Source organism: Pseudorca crassidens, chromosome 5, assembly GCF_039906515.1.
Source record: "Pseudorca crassidens isolate mPseCra1 chromosome 5, mPseCra1.hap1, whole genome shotgun sequence".
Classification (NCBI taxonomy): domain Eukaryota; kingdom Metazoa; phylum Chordata; class Mammalia; order Artiodactyla; family Delphinidae; genus Pseudorca; species Pseudorca crassidens.
In genome coordinates, this window is record NC_090300.1 from 136,457,856 (window position 1) to 136,476,983 (window position 19,128).

Sequence of the window (19,128 nt, forward strand, 5' to 3'; positions counted from 1 at the left end):
CTTAATTGATATTTATGGGACATTCCATCCAAAAACAACAGAATACACTTTCTTCTCAAGTCCTCATGGAACATTCTCCAGGATAGATCATATCTTGGGTCACAAATCAAGCCTTGGGAAATTTAAAAAAGCCTTGAAATCGTACCAAGTATCTTTTCTGACCACAATGCTATGAGGCTAGATATCAATTACAGGAAGAAATCTGTAAAAAATACAAACACATGGAGGCTAAACAATACACTACTTAATAACCAAGAGGTCACTGAAGAAATCAAAGAGGAAATAAAAAAATACCTAGAAACAAATGACAATGAAAACCTGACGACCCAAAACCTATGAGATGCAGCAAAAGCAGTTCTAAGAGGGAAGTTTATAGCAATACAATCCTACCTTAAAAAACAGGAAGCATCTCAAATAAACAACCTAACCTTACACCTAAAGGAATGAGAGAAAGAAGAACAAAAAAAAACCCCAAAGTTACCAGAAGGAAAGAAATCATAAAGATCAGATCAGAAATAAATGAAAAAGAAATGAAGGAAACAATAGCAAAGATCAATAAAACTAAAAGCTGGTTCTTTGAGAAGATAAACAAAATTGATAAACCATTAGCCAGACTCATCAAGAAAAAAAGGGAGGAGACTCAAAGCAATAGAATTAGAAATGAAAAAGAAGTAACAACTGACACTGCAGAAATACAAAGGATCATGAGAGATTACTACAAGCAACTCTATTCCAATAAAATGGACAACCTGGAAGAAATGGACAAATTCTTAGAAAAGCACAACCTTCCGAGACTGAACCAGGAAGAAACAGAAAATATAAACAAACTGATCACAAGCACTGAAATTGAAAAATCAGTGATTAAAAATTAAAAATCTTCCAACAAACAAAAGCCCAGGACCAGATGGCTTCACAGGCAAATTCTATCAGACATTTAGAGAAGAGCTAACACCTATCCTTCTCAAACTCTTCCAAAATATAGCAGAGGGAGGAACACTCCTAAACTCATTCTACAAGGCCACCATCACCCTGATACCAAAACCAGACAAAGATGTCACAAAAAAAGAAAACTACAGGCCAATATCACTGATGAACACAGATGTAAAAATCCTTAACAAAATACTAGAGAACAGAATCCAACAGCACATTAAAAGGATCATACACCATGATCAAGTGGGGTTTATCCCAGGAATTCAAGGATTCTTCAACATATGCACATCAATCAATGTGATACACCATATTAACAAACTGAAGGATAAAAACCATATGATAATCTCAATAGATGCAGAGAAAGCTTTTGATGAAATTCAACACCCATTTATGATAAAAACTCTCCAGAAAGTAGGCATAGAGGGACCCTACCTCAACATAATAAAGACCATATATGACAAACCCACAGCCAACATCATTCTCAATGGTGAAAAACTGAAAGCATGTCCTCTAAGATCAGGAAGAAGACAAGGTTGCCCACTCTCACCACTATTATTCAACATAGTTTTGGAGGTCCTAGCCATGGCAATCAGAGAAGAAAAAGAAATAAACAGATTCCAATTTGGAAAAGAAGAACCAAAGCTGTCACTGTTTGCAGATGACATGATACTATACATAGAGAATCCTAAAGATACTACCAGAAAACTACTAGAGCTAATCAATGAATTTGGTAAAGTAGCAGGATACAAAATTAATGCACAGAAATCTCTTGCATTCCTATACACTAAAGATGAAAACTCTGAAAGAGAAATTAAGGAAACATTCCCATTTACCACTGTAACAAAAAGAATAAAATACCTAGGAATAAACCTACCTAAGGAGACAAAAGACCTGTACGAAGAAAACTATAAGACACTGATGAAAGAAATTAAAGATGATACAAACAGATGGAGAGATATACCATGTTCTTGGATTGGAAGGATCAACATTGTGAAAATGACTATACTACCCAAAGCAATCTACAGATTCAATGCAATCCCTATCAAACTACCACTGGCATTTTTCACAGAAGTAGAACAAAAAATTTCACAATTTGTATGGAAACACAAAAGACACCGAATAGCCAAAGCAATCTTGAGAACAAAAAATGGAGCTGGAGGAATCAGGCTCCCTGACTTCAGAATATGCTACAAAGCTACAGTAATCAAGACACTATGGTACTGGCACAAAAACAGACATATAGATCAATGGAACACGATAGAAAGCCCAGAGATAAACCCACGCACACATGGTCACCTTATCTTTGATAAAGGAGGCAAGAATATACAGTGGAGAAAAGACAGCCTCTTCAATAAGTGGTGCTGGGAAAACTGGACAGCTACATGTAAAAGTATGAAATTAGAACACTCCCTAACACCATACACAAAAATAAGCTCAAAATGGTTTAAAGACCTAAATGTAAGGCCAGACACTATCAAACTCTTAGAGGAAAACATAGGCTGAACACTCTATGACATAAATCACAGCAAGATCCTTTTTGACCCACCTCCTGGAGAGATGGAAATAAAAACAAAAATAAACAAATGGGACCTAATGAAACTTCAAAGCTTTTGCACAGCAAAGGAAACCATAAACAAGACCAAAAGACAACCCTCAGAATGGGAGAAAATATTTGCAAATGAAGCAACTGACAAAGGATTAATCTCCAAAATTTACAAGCAGCTCATGCAGCTCAATAATAAAAAAACAAACAACCCAATCCAAAAATGGGCAGAAGACCTAAGACATTTCTCCGAAGAAGATATACAGATTGCCAAGAAACACATGAAAGAATGCTCAACATCACTAATCATTAGAGAAATGCAAATCAAAACTACAGTGAGGTATCACCTCACACCGGTCAGAATGGCCATCATCAAAAAATCTACAAACAATAAATGCTGGAGAAGGTGTGGAGAAAAGGGGACCCTCTTGCACTATTGGTAGGAATGTAAATTGATACAGCCACTATGGAGAACAGTATGGAAGTTCCTTAAAAAACTAAAAATAGAACTACTATATGACCTAACAATCCCACTACTGGGCATATACCGTGAGAAAATCATAATTGAAAAAGAGGCATATACCACAATGTTCATTGCAGCTCTATTTACAATAGCCAGGACATGGAAGCAACCTAAGTGTCCATCGACGATGAATGGATAAAGAAGATGTGGCACATATATACAGTGGAATATTACTCAGCCATAAAAAGAAATGAAATTGAGTTATCTGTAGTGAGGTGGATGGACCTAGAGTCTGTCATACAGAGTGAAGTAAGTCAGAAAGAGAAAGACAAATGCTGTATGCTAACGCATATATATGGAATCTAAAAAAAAACCGAAAAGGTTCTGAAGAACCTAGGGGCAGGACAGGAATAAAGACACAGATGTAGAGAATGGACTTTAGGACATGGAGAGGGGGAAGGGTAAGCTGGGATGAAGTGAGAGAGTGGCATGGACATATATACACTACCAAACATAAAATTGATAGCTAGTGGGAAGCTGCTGTATAGCACAGGGAGATCAGCTCGGTGCTTTGTGACCACCTAGAGGGGTGGGATGGGGAGGGTGGGAGGGAGGGAGATGCAAGAGGGAAGAGATATGGGAACATATGTATATGTATAGCTGATTCACTTTGTTATAAAGCAGAAACTAACACACCATTGTAAAGCAATTATACTGCAATAAAGATGTTAAACAAAATACCACAGTGGCTTGGTAGAATGGATTTTATCATAAAGACAAAAGATAAGAAATGCTGGAGAGGGTGTGGAGAAAAGGGAGCCCTCTTGCACTCTTGGTGGGAATGTAAATTAGTGCAGCCACTGTGGAGAACAGTATGGTGGTTCCTCAAAAAGTTTAAACTAGAACTACCATGTGATCCAGCACTCTCACTTGTGAATGTATATCTAAGGGAGATGAAATCAGTATCTTGAAGAGATATCTGTACTCCTATGTTCATTGCAGCAGTATTCACAATAGCCAAGGTATGGAAACAACTTAAATGCCTGTCCATGGATGAATAATAAAGAAAATGTGGTGTATAGATACAACGGAGTATTATTCAGCCATGAACAAGAAGGAAATACAGCCATTGTGACAACATGGATGAACCTGAAAGACATTATGCTAAGTGCAAGAAACCAGACACAGAAAGACAAATACTGCATGCTCTCAATTACATGTGGAATCTAAAATTGTCAAACTCATAGAAATGGACAGTAGATGGGACTTCCCTGGCAGTCTAGTGGTTAAGACTCCACGCTTCCACTGCAGAGGGTGCAGGTTTGATCCCTGTTCGGGGAACTGAGATCCCGTATGCCACTAGGCACGGCCAAAAATTTAAAAAAATAAATAAAGAAATGGAGAGTAGAATGGGGCTGGGAGAAGGGGATATGGGGAGATGTTGGTCAAAGGGTACAAAGTTTCAGTTACACAAGATAAATAATTTCTGGAGACCTAATGTACAACAATGTGACTATAGTTAACAATATTCTATTGTATGGCTGAAACTTGCTAAAAGGATAGATCTTAAGTGTTCTCAAACCACGCAGATAAGAAAAGGCAACTATGTGAGGTGGATATGTTAAAGGATATGTTAATTTACTTGATTGTGGTGAATATTTTGCAATGTGTACGTGCACTATATCAAACCATCCAGTTGTATCTCTTAAATATACAAAATGTTTCATTGTCCATTAAAACTCAATAAAATTCTCAAAAACAAAGTGATTGAGGCTTCTGCCTTGCCTTCTCTTATAGACTACTGCACTGGGGGGAAGCCAACTGTCTCGTCATAAGGACAGTCAAACCATTTGGAGAAGTCCATGTGGCAAGGAACTGAGGCCTCCTGAGAACAACCAGAATGAACTTTCCCATCCATGCCTCTTGGAACTGGATCATTCAGCCCAAGTCCAGCCTTCTGCGATGGAGCATGGGCAGGGCCTGATGGCCCAAGCAAGCGATATAAGCAGGTAGCTCAGACCTCCATAACCTGCACCCTTTTTGCACCCGCAACTCTCCATCAGCTCACACTTATGGCCATGTTTGGAAGGGCATCCCTGATGATACACTGATGGAGGAGGAAAAAGCACAAGCTTGGTTCTTGGTTGGTGTGTGAGGGTACTAGGCAAAAATACACAGTGACACTACGGCTGCCCCCAGGATCGGCCTTAAAGACAAGAATGAGGCGCATTCCTTCTAATGGGTGGCTTCGGTGGTGTACCTGGTCATCCACTGGTCTAGATGGAGAATATATGTCATCCATCTACTGTCTCTACACACGGACTCTTCAGCAGTGACAAATGGCTTGGTCAGTTGATCAGAGGTCTGGAAGGAGAAACATGGGAAAATCATCATTAAAGGAGGTCTGAGGTAGGGGCATGTGGATGGACTGGTGACAGTAGGCACAAAGCATGAAGATGTCTCTACCCATGTCAATACTCCCCAGAAAGCCTCCACCTTGAAAGGAAGAGGCTCTGACTGACTACATCTTTTCAACCGTTCACTTTCTATTTTATTTTAAATTCATTGATTTCTAATGTATGCCCCAGACACTTTCCTTTTTTTTTTTTTTTTTTTTTTTTGCGGTATGTGGGCCTCTCACTGTTGTGGCCTCTCCTGTTGCGGAGCACAGGCTCCGGACGTGCAGGCTCAGCGGCCATGGCTCACAGGCCCAGCCGCTCAGCGGCATGTGGGATCTTCCCGGACCAGGGCACGAACCCGTGTTCCCTGCATCGGCAGGCGGACCCTCAACCACTGCACCACCAGGGAAGCCCCACTTTCCATTTTGACTTAAGACAGCAATGACCAAAATAGCTTCTATTTTCGTGGCACATGCATGCGTATTTGCCTCATTTTATCCAGGGGACATTCCTGGGAACTAGGAATGACAGAAAGGAGTTATTATTCCCTTTACAGGTGGAGAAAACTGATGTCAGAGATAATAAGTGCCCTGCTGAGGGTCACTAAGCCAGCGAGTGAGGAGGTTTCTTGTTTCTAGACTGGTGTTCTGTCGGTGGCTCCTTGGGCTGTGGAGGGAAAGCAGAGCTGAGTCAACCAGCAGGGGGCGCCTGATTCTTGTTGTCTGAGTCTGGCCACTGACCGTCCAGAGCAGGCTTCTGCCGTCAGCCTGCGTGAGTGCCTGACATGTGACTGGTGAGTGGGCTCAGTTCCAGAATGCCCTTCCACTCACTGACCCTCCACCTACGGGTCACATTTTAGAGTTGCCCCACTGTGTGTGCTCACTCTCCAGGTGCCACTGCAGACCTGATGATGCTGCATGGTTCTGCCCAGTCCCCAGCAAGAAATGGACAGACGTTCGCACCTGTAAATGGAGGCCACGTATTTCAAGTCTTAGTGCTGATAATAACCTTTCCCTTCCTGCCATCCTACAAATGTGGAGCTTGTTATGGAAGTTTATCTTAGCGGCATGAATATTGATTTTTTTTTTCAATTTTTTCTTTCTTTCTTTTTTTTTTTTTTTTTTGCGGTATGTGGGCCTCTCACTGTTGTGGCCTCTCCCGTTCTGGAGCACAGGCTCCGGACGCGCAGGCTCAGCGGCCATGGCTCACGGGCCCAGCCGCTCCGCGGCATGTGGGATCTTCCCAGACCGGGTCACAAACCCATGTCCCCTGCATCGGCAGGCGGACTCTCAACCACTACGCCACCGGGGAAGCCCTCAATTCTTTCTTTTTGATGTAAACTTTCTCTAACAGAACTCAATTTTGCTGTGTTTCTTTTTTCTGCTTTCTCATTTATTATGGTCCCCTCTTCAGCAACGGGAGAACCTGTGAATTACAAATTCATTTAATCATGACAGATTTGTATTGAGTACTTCCTGTGTGCCTGGTACCGCGCATAGGACACTGAACAAAAAATCCCCGCCCTCATGGAGCCTCCATTCTAGGGAGGGAGACAGATAGTAAACAAAATAAACAAGGAAAATATATGATTTGTCACATGGTGTTAAGTGCCAGGAAGAAACATCAAGCAGAGAAGGGGCAGGGGGATAGGGGAAGAGGTAGCCTGGCGGACGTCTGTGCTGTAAATGAAGAGGTCAAACACAGGCTCACAGAGCGGGTGACCTCTGAGCCAAGACCCAAAGACAGTGAGGGGGCTGGCTCTGCAGATACTTGGGAGAAAGCTATTCCAGGGAATAGATAACGTAAAGGGCCCACCGCAGGAGAAGTGTGGCTTCACTGGAGTGAATAGGGAGAGACAGGTCAGAGAAGAAAAGGGAGGGGGAAGGGCCTCGTAGTTCTCGGGCGTGCTCTTGGAGTTGACTGCCAAGGAGAAGTGCAGGCAAGGAGAAACGGTCCAGAGGAGTATATGTGATGATCACTTCCTGTAAAATATTTTAACTTCCAATTCTTCTCAATAGCCTCTCTCTGGAATTTGGAGGAAGGGACCAAACCTTAGCTGTGGAATCCTAAAGCCCAGGCTCCCGTGTGGCTGTGAGGTGGGCGGTACATTTTTCTTACTGAAATAGCCATGATATCTGGCTCTTGGGGCCTGATGGAGGTTCAACTATGATAAGCCTCGAGCTCCCTTGGGGGCAGCCATCAGGATCTTGTTGGAAGACATCACCTCAGTGCTGCTGGGAAGCAGTCGCAGGAGGGCAGGCTTGGTACCACCATCCAGACTCCGTGCATGGGCATATCAGGAGTTGAGATGGGGTTCCACAGGTGTTGCTGAGCTCCTACAATATGCCGGGCATGCACGGGGGTTGGGATACGGCCAACGTCCTGGCTGCATGGACCTTAAAGTCTAGAGGGAGAGAGAGACGTGCTCTAAACAAACGAATGTGCACCCTTCTGTCAGCTACTGACCAAATGGCACAAGGAAATATGGAGTAGAGTTTGGGGTTAGAGGATGGCAATGAGGGGACCTGGGGAGGTCTCCCTGCTCTCTGGTCCAGAGCGCAGAACCCTGAATGAAGGGAGGGACAGACCACACCAAGATCGAGGAGAAGTGTGCTATTGGCACAGAGGGAAAAGCGAGGCTAAGAGCCTTGAGGTGGAAAGGAGCTGGGTGGCTTGCAGTCGGGGCAGGAGGGAGGTACCGCTAGTGACTCTCGGGAGGCCGGATGCTGAAGGGGGAAGCAGGGGCTGCGCCAGGATAAGGCATGTGGGCATCTTTTCTGTGGTGGCGGCTCTGTTGGACAGTTTGGGGAAGGGAAGTGGTGTTGTGATAGGATTCCCATTTTTAGGGCATGGTTTGGGCTTTGCTATGGAAGCAAGGGATATCAGTTAGGAGGAGAGAGAGGATGGTAGCTTGAAGAAGGTGACGATGGTGAGAATGGCCAGCCATGGTCACATGTGGCTGTGTTGTGAAAGTAGAACCCACAGCATTTGCTGAGGGACTGGATACGAGGCTCAGGAAGGAGAGGAAGCAAAGGATGATTCTTAGATTTGGGGGTGAGTTGGGGTGCAACCCTGGAATAGGAGTGGAGCAGGGTGTGTGTGTGTGTGTGGTGTGTTGAGCCCAGTTTAAGTCTCAGATCCTTTCAGACAGCCTGGTGGAGAAGAAGAGGGTTTGGTCACAGGACTCTGGATTCAGGGAAGTGATCCCACCTGGAGAAAATGCATTGGCTTCCTCAGTAATAAGGGTAGCTGTGTTTGTGGAATTCTGGGGCCTTCTTGAGTGACCTCTCCCAGGGTTGTGATGATCACGGTATTGATGGAAGGAGTGAGAGCTAAAGTTCACCGTGTGTTTCTAAGAGCAAGGTGCTAGGCTGAGTGCTTGTGTACATCATCTCATTTAAGCCTCACGCTTCCTTAATATCCCACTTTTACAGATGGAGGAGACTGAGGCACAGGGAGGTGGTGAGTCACGATTCATTTTCAGAGAAGGACATCACTGCGGGGTGTTGCACGTTCCCTGCTCTCCAGTGCCAGCTTAGGTTGCCTCCGCACCCCCGTCTGTGACTGAGGGACCCCGCCTTCCTCAGCCTTTGCACTGTGCACATTCAACAGCCGAGTGCTGTGAAAAGATAACGGTGCACGTGAACTCTGGGGACATGTGTTCAAGTCCTGCCTCTGGGATTTACTGGAAGCTTTGTTTGCAGAGAATTAATGTATAGGGTTCAGAGAATGTCTTCCAGGCAAAGTTTCTTCATGCCTGCTCTCTTTGCTTTGCTCTCCGTTCCTTCTCCTGTCACAAGCCAGCTTCTGCCATCCTAACCCCCTCCAGACAACTTTCATTTCCTGGTCGTGCCAGCTGATTACTTCTAATTGTCTTTGACTGCTTCCAGCTGGGTCTCCTAGCTGGCATTCTGTGGGAGCACATAGACAGTCTCCCAGCCATATGGAAGGAGGAGATGGTGAAAGAGACGGGAAGGAGGCAGCTGGTACAAGTCAACTGAGAAAGCTTTTCACGGCTTTCCAGCCCACTGTAATTGGTAATGTTTTTTAAAGGGTTAATGCATCCGAATTAGAGAATGGCCCATCTTTGACAAGACAAACAATTATATTTGTTGATTACCCATAGGCAATGAACAATATAACTGCAAACGCTTTTAGAAAGTTATTAGAAGTGTCTTCCACCAGGACAGAGGGGATCTTGCTGTCTGGAGCAATGAAGCTCCACTCATTTGAGAATCCGTGAACGATTGCTTTTTTTTTTTTCTAAATTTATTTTTTGGCTGCATTGGGTCTTCATTGCTGTGCGTGGGCTGTCTCTGGTTGTGGCGAGCGGGGGCTACCTTTCATTGTGGTGCGTGGACTTCTTATTGCAGTGGCTTCTCTTGTTGAGGAGCATGGGCTCTAGGTGCATGGGCTTCAGTAGTTGCAGCGCGTGGGCTTCAGTAGTTGCGGTGCGTGGGCTCGGTAATTGCAGTGTGTGGACTTTAGGGTGAGCAGGCTTCAGTAGTTGTGGCTCACGGGCTCTAGAGCACAGGCTCAGTAGTTGTGGCACATGGGCTTAGTTGCTCCATGGCATGTGGGATCTTCCTGGACCAGGGAACGAACCTGTGACCTCTGCATTGGCAGGCAGATTCTTAACCACTGCACCACTAGGGAAGTCCCACGATTGCTTTCATTTATGCAAATATATATTGAATGATGACCGTGTCTCAGGGCACTGTGCTAGGTTCTCTAGGGCAAATAGAATCTCTTGTTCTCAAAAAGTCTAAAAGAGAAGAAAGATATTCACAGGAAGTAATACAGAACTTAAGAAGAATGAGTGATATAGAGTAAGAGAGAAGGACGAGCGATCAGCCTATTGCAGCTCACTGTTGTTAAACTACAGTGCCCACATGCTCTGGAACCCACACACCACAACTACAGAGCCCACACGCCCTGGAGCCTGTGCACCACAACTAGAGAATGGAAAACACGCACACCTCAACTAGAGAGAAGCCCACGCATCACAACAAAGAGCCAGCGCTGCAATGAAAGATCCTGCATGCCTCGACAAAGATCCCGCGTGCCACAAGGAAGATCCTGCGTGCTGCAACTAAAAGACCCTATGCAGCCAAAAGAAAAAAGGTGCAGAGGTGAGGAAGCCCCATCCCGGATAAAGACAGCTGAAATGTAGTGCTCAGGGACATCCCACAGCAAGAGAAGACATATAGTTTGGAATAATTAGTAGAGAATCTTCAATGCTGGACTAGGACTTTCAACAAGATGTTTCCTACGTATCTAACATGAGGGCAGTCCATTGTTTCGTGTACTAATTTGTCCTACATAAAGGAATTTCTGGGCTTATTCCTTATTAAACAAGGCCATTTCAGAGGACAGGACCTATAGTTCAAAAACCAGTTACTAAGCCCAGGAAGGGTAAGATTTGAACTTCTCTTTGGCATCCATCCCAGCTGATGGAATTAGCAGTGAACTTGAATCAAACCCAGGCATCAGGCTTGAAAAAGAATTAATGGGCCTGGATTTTCTCTCTTCTTCACTCCTTTCCTGACCTCCACCCCGAGAGGATAATTAAAAGGAAAGAAAATCTCTATTTCATTGTAAATATCTTCCACCATTTTTGTGCCTGAATTGGCTAGCTTTTTTTTTTTTTTTTAGGCCATAAAGGTAATTTGATGAACTGTCTCTGACATTTGCCTTATTCTATAATAAAGTAATTTCTAAATTTTCATACAGAGCGAATTATCCTAAAATTTAAAGAAATTCATACTCTATTAACACATAGGCTACTAACTGGGGAAACTCTAAAACCTTTTCAGAAAGAAGATGCAGAATGGTTTTGATCCCAAAGTGAGCTCCATATTCCTCGTCCATCAGATCGTTGTTGAACATTCACTCAGTGCTGGTCATATAGCCCCCTTCTTCCGCCAGGTTACTGTCCTAAAATTTGATCATTGAATCGGAGACATTATAGCGATTTGATTGGCCTTGTGGAAATTATGGGGGTGGGGTGGGAGTAATGAAGTCCCTTAAGCACAGCAAGAAAAACATTTGAAAGTGTATTTTTAATATTGAGAAGAGGGAACAATGAGGAGACTGATGGAAAACAACCCCAGTCATAACACGTGAGTAGTCGATCATAGCATATTTAAAATTAGATCTACTTAAAACAGGCGTTCCTCTGGGTCACTTTTCACATGGGTCAGAAAGCCCCCAAGACACTGGATTAACGACTGCTGTGCACCACCTCCTCTTCCCGCCCCGCCCCTATCTCAGAGCACTGACGTGGATCATACCATAATTGTTTACAGCGGAGTCAGTAGTGAAAGGAACTTGAGGACCGAATCCTGCCTTTGAACTCTGATGCTGTAATGTCAGGGGTTAAGTATGCTTGAAACGCTGGTGCCTTTTATCTGGCTGCTCAACAGGTAGCATTTTGTAAATGCCCCCTCCCTGCCACGAGATTCCTCATTTTTGGTTTGAGAAGACGCTGGGGATCCTGGAGAAGATCAGAGTGGTCAGGGCAGCTGCACTTGTTTACGAGGGATGAGCAGAGTCAGGGCGCGCACAGAACAAAAGCCTCTAGGAGCAGGGAGCGCTGGTCCATCGCACCCTGCAATCACCGGCATCATTTCAATGGAAAGCAGAGAAGGTGTAAACGTACGAGCAGAGGCAGCAAATGCCCTGGTTCCTACGTTGCTGCTGCTACTAGTATTGTTGCGGCTGCTCCTCCTCCAACACAGCGTTCCTGTCTGGTGTGAGCCCGGGCAGACGCCCCGCCACCTCTCCATCCTTCAACCCATCCATCTATCCACCCATCCAGGGTCCAGAGGGTCCTACTATGTGCCACGCCCGGGGCTGCACACCGGGCACCTAACCCACAGTCCACCGGGTTCGAGAGAGCCTCCCTCCCTTCCTCCTGCCCGGGGTGGGTGCGGCTGGTAGTGGGGGATTTCTTCGCCGAAAGGTCCAGAAAGCCCGAGCCCCGAATCTAGGCGAGAGGCGCAGCCGGAGGCGGCCCGACTTGGGCGGCCCGGGAGCGCGCGTCTCCGAGGCAGCGCGAGGTCCCCCTGTCCGGCGCTCAGGTGGCTCCGCCGCCCACTCCGCTGCTCCCCTCCCAGGGCCCTCCCCTCTCCGGCGAGGGTCGAGTTTGGCTGTTGCGCGCGGGGAAGGAGGGGCTACGAGGGATTTGAAAGTGTACAGGCTGCAGAGTGGAGCTCGCATCTGTTCCCGCCGCCCGCGCCCGGATTAAATTTCTGCAAATTCAAACTGAATGGGGCTTTCTTCTGCTGCCTTCCAGAGGGCGCCTGCAGCCCGCCGCGCTCTGCTCTCGGGCGGCCGCAGCTAGGAGCCAGCGAGCCGGACACGAGCCCGTGCGGGCCAGCCCGCGGCGGCTAGGGCGGAGGCTGCCGAGGCGCCCGGGCTCCGGGACCAGGCACCCCGGCTCCGGGACCGGGCACCGGACCGCGCCACCCCCCCCGCCCGCCCCTCCGCAGCCGGCTTGTTCCCCGCGCAGCCGAGCGGGGCGACTGTCACTAGCCGCCCGGACGGGACCCCGGGCAGGGTCTCGGGGTCCCGAAAGGGGCCCGGGCGACCCTCCGAAGAAGAACTTCTTGTGGGCGGGTCCCCGGTACCCTGTGGCCTGGGCGACCGCTATTGTCTGCGCGCGGCGCTCGGCGGCGGCCCGGGGCGCGGGAGCCGCGGGCCGGGCGGGGCCGGGCCCGGGGTGGCGGCGGGAGGAGCCGGGGGAGTCGCGTGGGCCGGACTAGGAGGAGGAGCCGCGCCCGTGGGAGCAGAGCCGGAGCGGCGCGGGCAGCGGGCAAGCGTGATGCCGGCGGCGGCGGGGGACGGGCTCCTGGGCGAGCCGGCGGCGCCCGGGGGCGGCGGCGGCGCCGAGGACGCGGCCAGGCCGGCGGCGGCCTGCGAGGGAAGTTTCCTGCCGGCCTGGGTGAGCGGCGTGCCCCGCGAGCGGCTCCGCGACTTCCAGCACCACAAGCGCGTGGGCAACTACCTCATAGGCAGCAGGAAGCTGGGCGAGGGCTCCTTCGCCAAGGTGCGCGAGGGGCTGCACGTGCTGACCGGAGAGAAGGTGAGCCGCCCGGGGCGCCGGCCCCTGGCCTTCGGGTTGGGGGATCGGGGAGGCAGGGGCGGCGGGGACCCTGCGGAGAGCCCTGCGCTGCGAGTCTGGCTGCGGAGCCCCGGACGGGCGCCTCCCGCTCCGTCGGCTTTTCCTCTCGGGTTGAAAGTGGGGTCGAGCCAGACGCGCGCGCAGACCCTCGCAGCCGGGATACCGGCCTTTCCCGAGGGGCGATCTGGGGTCACTTTCCCTGGGGGGCGACTGGTTTCCCCGCGAAGCCGCCCGCAGCCTTTTTTTGCTCCTCGAAGGGCGCCGCCTGGCGGACACCAGCGCGGGGGTGGGGTGGGCTGGGGTCTGAGGGACTCTGATCTCCGGGCCGGTAGGGGCGGCAGATCAGTGGAGAGGCTGGAGCCAGGAATGGAGTGCGTGGGCCCTTACGCTGAGGGTGGGAGAGCCGATTAGCCAGCCCTTGGGGGAACTTAGAGTCTGATCCGCACCCTGGGCTCTGGGTAGGAGGTGGGAGAAGGACGAGAGCCCAGGGACGTACCCGCTTGTGGGCTGCGGCAGCTAGGGGAAGTTTTGCGTGCTCACAGGAGGGTTTTCACGCGCCGCTCCTCCCTCCACCCACCCTTCCCACCCCTGCATCCCCATATCACCCCCTCCTTCCCTCCTCACTCCAGCCGCTGGGGTGGGAGCTGCAGTAAGGATCCTGCTCTGGCAGATACAGAACTACACACCGCTCTCCCCAGATTTCAGAGGTTGGGAGACGCCTTCTTATCTTCCTAGAAGAGGGGAAAGCAAAGGAGGAACCCCAGACACCTGCAAGGGTACCCCCTCCAGCCTTGTGAGACGTTAGCAGTGTGTGAACCCTTGCCAGGCAAGCCTCAGCTAGACCGAAGTTGTAACTTAGATCTGTGAGAAGAAACCCATAATATGATGACTTACTTCTGAGGTGAGGCTCCAGCCGGGAGGCTGCCCCAGCCTGGGACTTACCCTAAGCTTGGAACTACTTCAGGCTGGGGTTGCCCCAAGCTCATGATCCTCTGAGACTCAAGGCTCCCCCCAGGCTGGGGCTTGCTCAGCACAGGTGGGGTAGTAGCCCCTTTTTGTGGCCCATTCACCAGGGAGGCATCAGCAGTGTGGGTGGGAGTGGGAAGCTCCAGGCTTCCTACCTGCCCTTCCACCCTCTGCCCTGGGATCCTCTGTCCGGCCTGGAAGTTCCTGGGAGTGCACTGCCGTGTGACCTCTGATTACTGGGCGAGCTGCCCTGCCCGCCAGTCCCAAGCCTCACCTGTCTGTAATCTCCCTCCTCGGTTCCCCAGTGTGTCCTGGAGCCCCTTGCATTTGAGTGCAGGTCTCCATCACCCTTGTCACTTGTCCTTTTCCTACAGCCGCTCTGGGTGGGGTGCCCTTTGTTTTGGGTAAGTGGGGTTAGAGTGAGCAGTTCTAAAAGTGCCTCTTGCTTGAATTTCCATGCATAATGGGAGTGTTCAGGATGAACTCACTGAATTGAGTAACTCTTCAAAGGAGAAGAAGAAAAACAAAAACAAAACCAAAAAACTCCAAACCTCATTCTAGTCCAAAGGGAGCGCGGCACCGTTTACTCCTGGGTTCGCAGTGGGCTGGGAACTTACACATCCCGTCATGGCACAGGGATGCCCGAGGCCCCAGCTAGCTAACTACAGTGCGCTCAATTCTCCGTGCCCGGCACACGGGGGTAGAACTTTATTTTGATTCGAAATGTATAGGATTCAGTCTAGTTGTGTGTGTTTCCTCTTGAAACTTAGCAAAAAGAGACGGGGCGTTATGCTGACAGCAGAATGGGCAACGTTAGAGGCACGCTTGCTTCCCCTGCCCTGCGGCTCAGCTGCTTCGGGCTGCCTTCCCCTTTCCGGTCCGTGCTGTGGGTCCGGCTCCTCTCCGCTGCATTTTTGCTTCTTAACATCAGGCTGTTCGTTTTGGCTGCACTGCCCGCGGATGCACTCAGAGCTCAGTCCCTAGCCCGATGCTTGGGTTCTGGAGCTCAGTGCTGGGCCCGAAGGCTCACTGAAATGTGGGGAATTCCTGCCCGGATGGGGTCCGGTGAGGATTCCCCCTCACCCTTAGGTGCTAACGCCCGTTTATCTCATCTTGTCTTTCTTAAATGATGCATCTCACTTCCTCTCCACAAGGGGAGGAACAACTAATTGGACGTAAAATTATTGTGCTGGACTAATTGATTGGATCTAGTTAAGGAATGTGGTTCTTAGAGTGGAGAAGGAGGTTGAGAGATTTTTCCGATGTGCCCTACTTCAGCCCTGAGAATCAGTGCTCAGGGAATGCAGGCGTCGTGAGAAATCTGGGTTTTAGTTCACTTAATGGCCAGCTTGAAAGAAACAATGGGTGTCATTCATAGCTTTTTATCTCCCAGATCCAACACCTTAATGCTTAACTAAAAGATTTGGTTTTTGGCAGATCGTAGAGATTAAAATGTTTGTGTGTGTGTGTGTGTGTGTGTGTGTGTGTGTGTGTGTGTGTGTGTGTGTGTACATGATTCTGCCTGGGAAGTATTGCTGAGTTCATGAGTCCCCAGCCCCACTCATGTGCTGGATAATGTCTTACTAAGGCCAAAACAAAGGTGAAGTCAACCTCACACTATTTGCAGCCTCCAGGTCTCTTTACAAGGTGACCTATTAAGAGGGTTTTCACCCAGAGAGGGGTTACTCCTGTGAGCCAAACAAGGGGAGACCTCGAGGTGACAGGACCCAGAGGAAGGGAGGAGACGAAGTGTCCCCAGAGTGGGTGATGTGAGTGTTCCAGAAGGGCCCCTCCCTTCAATAATTCCCCCTTTGCAGAGGTGCATAATTTCTGGAGAAAGCACTTCACTTTTCTCTATTCCTTTTTTTTTGGAAAGGACACAGACCACCGCGGGAGGGGAATTAAGTCATGAAGGCTGTCCTAAGAAATAAATGTATCCCCCCCACGCCATCCCCTGAGTGGAAGGATCCAGGGCAGCCCGTCCTGAGGAATCAGTTCACGAAAAATCTGCAAAGGGGGATGGAGAAAGGGAAGAAGGGGAGGTACCCCCACGCCTGCAGTTGCAGTCTCAAACTGTGCACGTTGTGTTGGGTGATTTATGCCAACAGCCAGAGTGTTGCTGGCTTAGGGTGTGTGTGTGTGTGTGTTGTGTTTTGACTTGGCGCTCGTTTCCAAAAAGCTTTGGGTGCCATCCTACATGGCTCGCTGAGAATTACCGTCTGAGTCCGTCTGACAAACAGAGCCGCTTTTTCCTGACTTTCAATCAGGCTTCAATCCTATCTTATCAAGAGGCTCCTTTTCCCACCACTGCCTGCGGGACAGTATTTTTTTTTTTTTTTGGCCAGCCTCTCTCCGAAGTTGTTTGAAAGTCATTTGAATCTAGTGCCCTTTTACCACTGGAAAAGAAAGGATGGCTTTGGGCAAGACCTAATTTTGTCCTCCTGTGGCTTTGAGTTGCTGCCATCCTCCGTTAACGCGGCTTTGAAAATAAATCATTCACTCGATCATGTGAAACTCTTAACCCGCACGTTCTCAGTCTGTCTTTGACTAAGTTGATGATTAGACAAGGGAAAATGATCACAAAATCAGACTTTGAAAAAAAGGATTCTCAGTGGCTTTGAGACAAAGAGCAAAGTTGCTGTGCAGGAGTATTAAGTGATAACTTTGAAATGTGCAGGAAGAGGTGTGCTTGCGGCCTCGGTATCGGTCCCCAATACCTATGAAATGCACAGTCTCTGGTACATGATAGGTTATTCATTTTAAAGATGAAAGCAGAGGCTTAGAGAGAAGAGCATAGGGGTATCTCAAGTATAGAGCAGGTTCCACAGGTAGGCAAAGCTTCAAAAAGGGAAAAATAGTTGAGGCCACAGTTACTTTTTTGTGTGATTAAGTCTCTCTGAGAGACAAAGTTAGGTACAGAAAATGATTGGTTGAGATGTTTACCTTGTTCTAACCCTTGGTTAAAAAAAAAACAAAACCTGTTTATCACGTTCATTGGAGCTATTTTGGGGCTAAAAATAAGGGTTGCCTGCTTAGTAAGTTGCCAATAATTATGCTTCAAGCATGACAGCACCAGATACCTGGAGTGAAGGAGTTACTAAAAATACAATTTACTATGTTTTTTGGATCAGGAAATACGACTAATTTTAGAGGTGGCCTTTTGGCAGATCTGTTTTTAGCAAGTATTTCGGAAACAAACAGGTGCTAAATCCTGTATTTTTTTTTTTTTTTTTAAGTGGTAGAAATTTAGGGGTAATAGCTCTGAGGCTCAAGAAATGCCCAGGGAACTGGAAATTCCTATTAGTCCCCAGCAGGGATTTCTTGGCAAGCGAAAGGCATTGGGGAAAAGCACCTGCTCAGTGTGTTGCTTGTGATAAAGCAGTGCCTATAGTTTCCGAGATTGCATGCTGCAGTTCACAGGCACAATCTTTTTGAACTTCCTGCCCTGCCTCATCGTTTTGAAGTCCTTGTGAATGATGGAAATTGGCACTTTGGGCTCACTTCTCAATGTTCATTGATACGCAGGTCCCATGGACTTCAAAGGGCGCTTTGAGTCAGCACAACAGTGCTGAATAGTGCCCACGAAGAGGACACTGACATTTTCTCTGCGGGTGTGGAGTCACCGGCACAGGCTGGGCTCAACGACAGCGGTCCGCACGCTGGTGGCTGTTCCAGTGCCGCGTGGCAATCATCCATCCCAGGGGTTAACTTTTCCAGGAGGTGTGGGGAGTGGCAGCCGTGTCTGCCCAGAGAGAGGAGCAGACTGGGTGTCCTGTGGGAAGGTGGTTTGGACACCAAGTATCGTTTACCTCGGGATGTACGCCCCATCTCGATTATTCATGGTAACCCAGTGACCTGCTCTCTTAGTTAATTGAAACCCGTAGATAATCCCCAAGCCTTACTTTTAGCAAACTGGTGAAACCTCTTCCTCTGCTCAGCCTGGACCCTGGCCACTTTCAAGTGCTGACCTGAATTGAATTTCATGCTCTCTGATGAAATGGTGCTGGCTGGTAGGACGAGCAGCAGGGAAGGGGTGAACCACGGGACCTGAATGGTACCCGAGGAGGTAGATACTTCTACAAAGGTAGACAGCTGTTGCCTCTCCTGTCTCCTGAACGCCAGCTCAGCGGTATAGCGCCTTGTGGCACGTTCAGGGTCTTCCATGCATTTTCTCATTAGTTGCTAGAAGCAGCCCTGGGCAGGTGAGAACCAACTCGCTGGCGTCCTTACCTTTGTTGACTACGTGGGGGTATGCCCTGAGTAGATTTTTCCTCTGACCTTCTCTTCTCTATTGCTAGGGCTGCCCTAACAAATGACCACGAACTGGGCGGCTTAAAACAACAGAAATGTATTCTCTTAGACTTCTGAAAGCCACAGGTCCAAAATCAAGGTGTTGGCAGAACCTCTGAAAGCTCTAGGGGAGGATCTTTCCATGCCTTTTGCAGCTTCTGGTGTTTGCTGACCATCCCCGGCATCCCTTGGCTTGTGGATGCAACACCCCAATCTCTGCCTCTGCCTTCATATGCCCTTCTTTCCCCTGTGTGTCTTCTCTGTCTCCAAATCTCCCTCTCCTTATAAGGAAGGAGGGGAATGTGGTCTTACGGTGTATACTCGGGACCAGCACCTGTGAGGGGAGGAGAGGCGAGGAGAGGGGCGAGGCAGCATGGGGCAGAGGCAGAAGTTGGGCCCCGATGCAGTCCCA

The 19,128-nt window shown here is 48.5% G+C and overlaps 1 protein-coding gene across 1 annotated transcript in view; it reads left to right on the forward strand.

Annotated features, from left to right (window-relative positions):
- Positions 1 to 13,160: 13,160 nt before the first annotated feature.
- The window catches only part of HUNK (hormonally up-regulated Neu-associated kinase), a 112,883-nt gene continuing 106,915 nt past the window's right edge, over positions 13,161 to 19,128 (forward strand). Inside the window, exon 1 of the mRNA XM_067739337.1 lies at positions 13,161 to 13,421. Coding sequence (XP_067595438.1) covers positions 13,161 to 13,421 — 261 coding nt within the window. The remainder of the gene's footprint in view (positions 13,422 to 19,128) is intronic.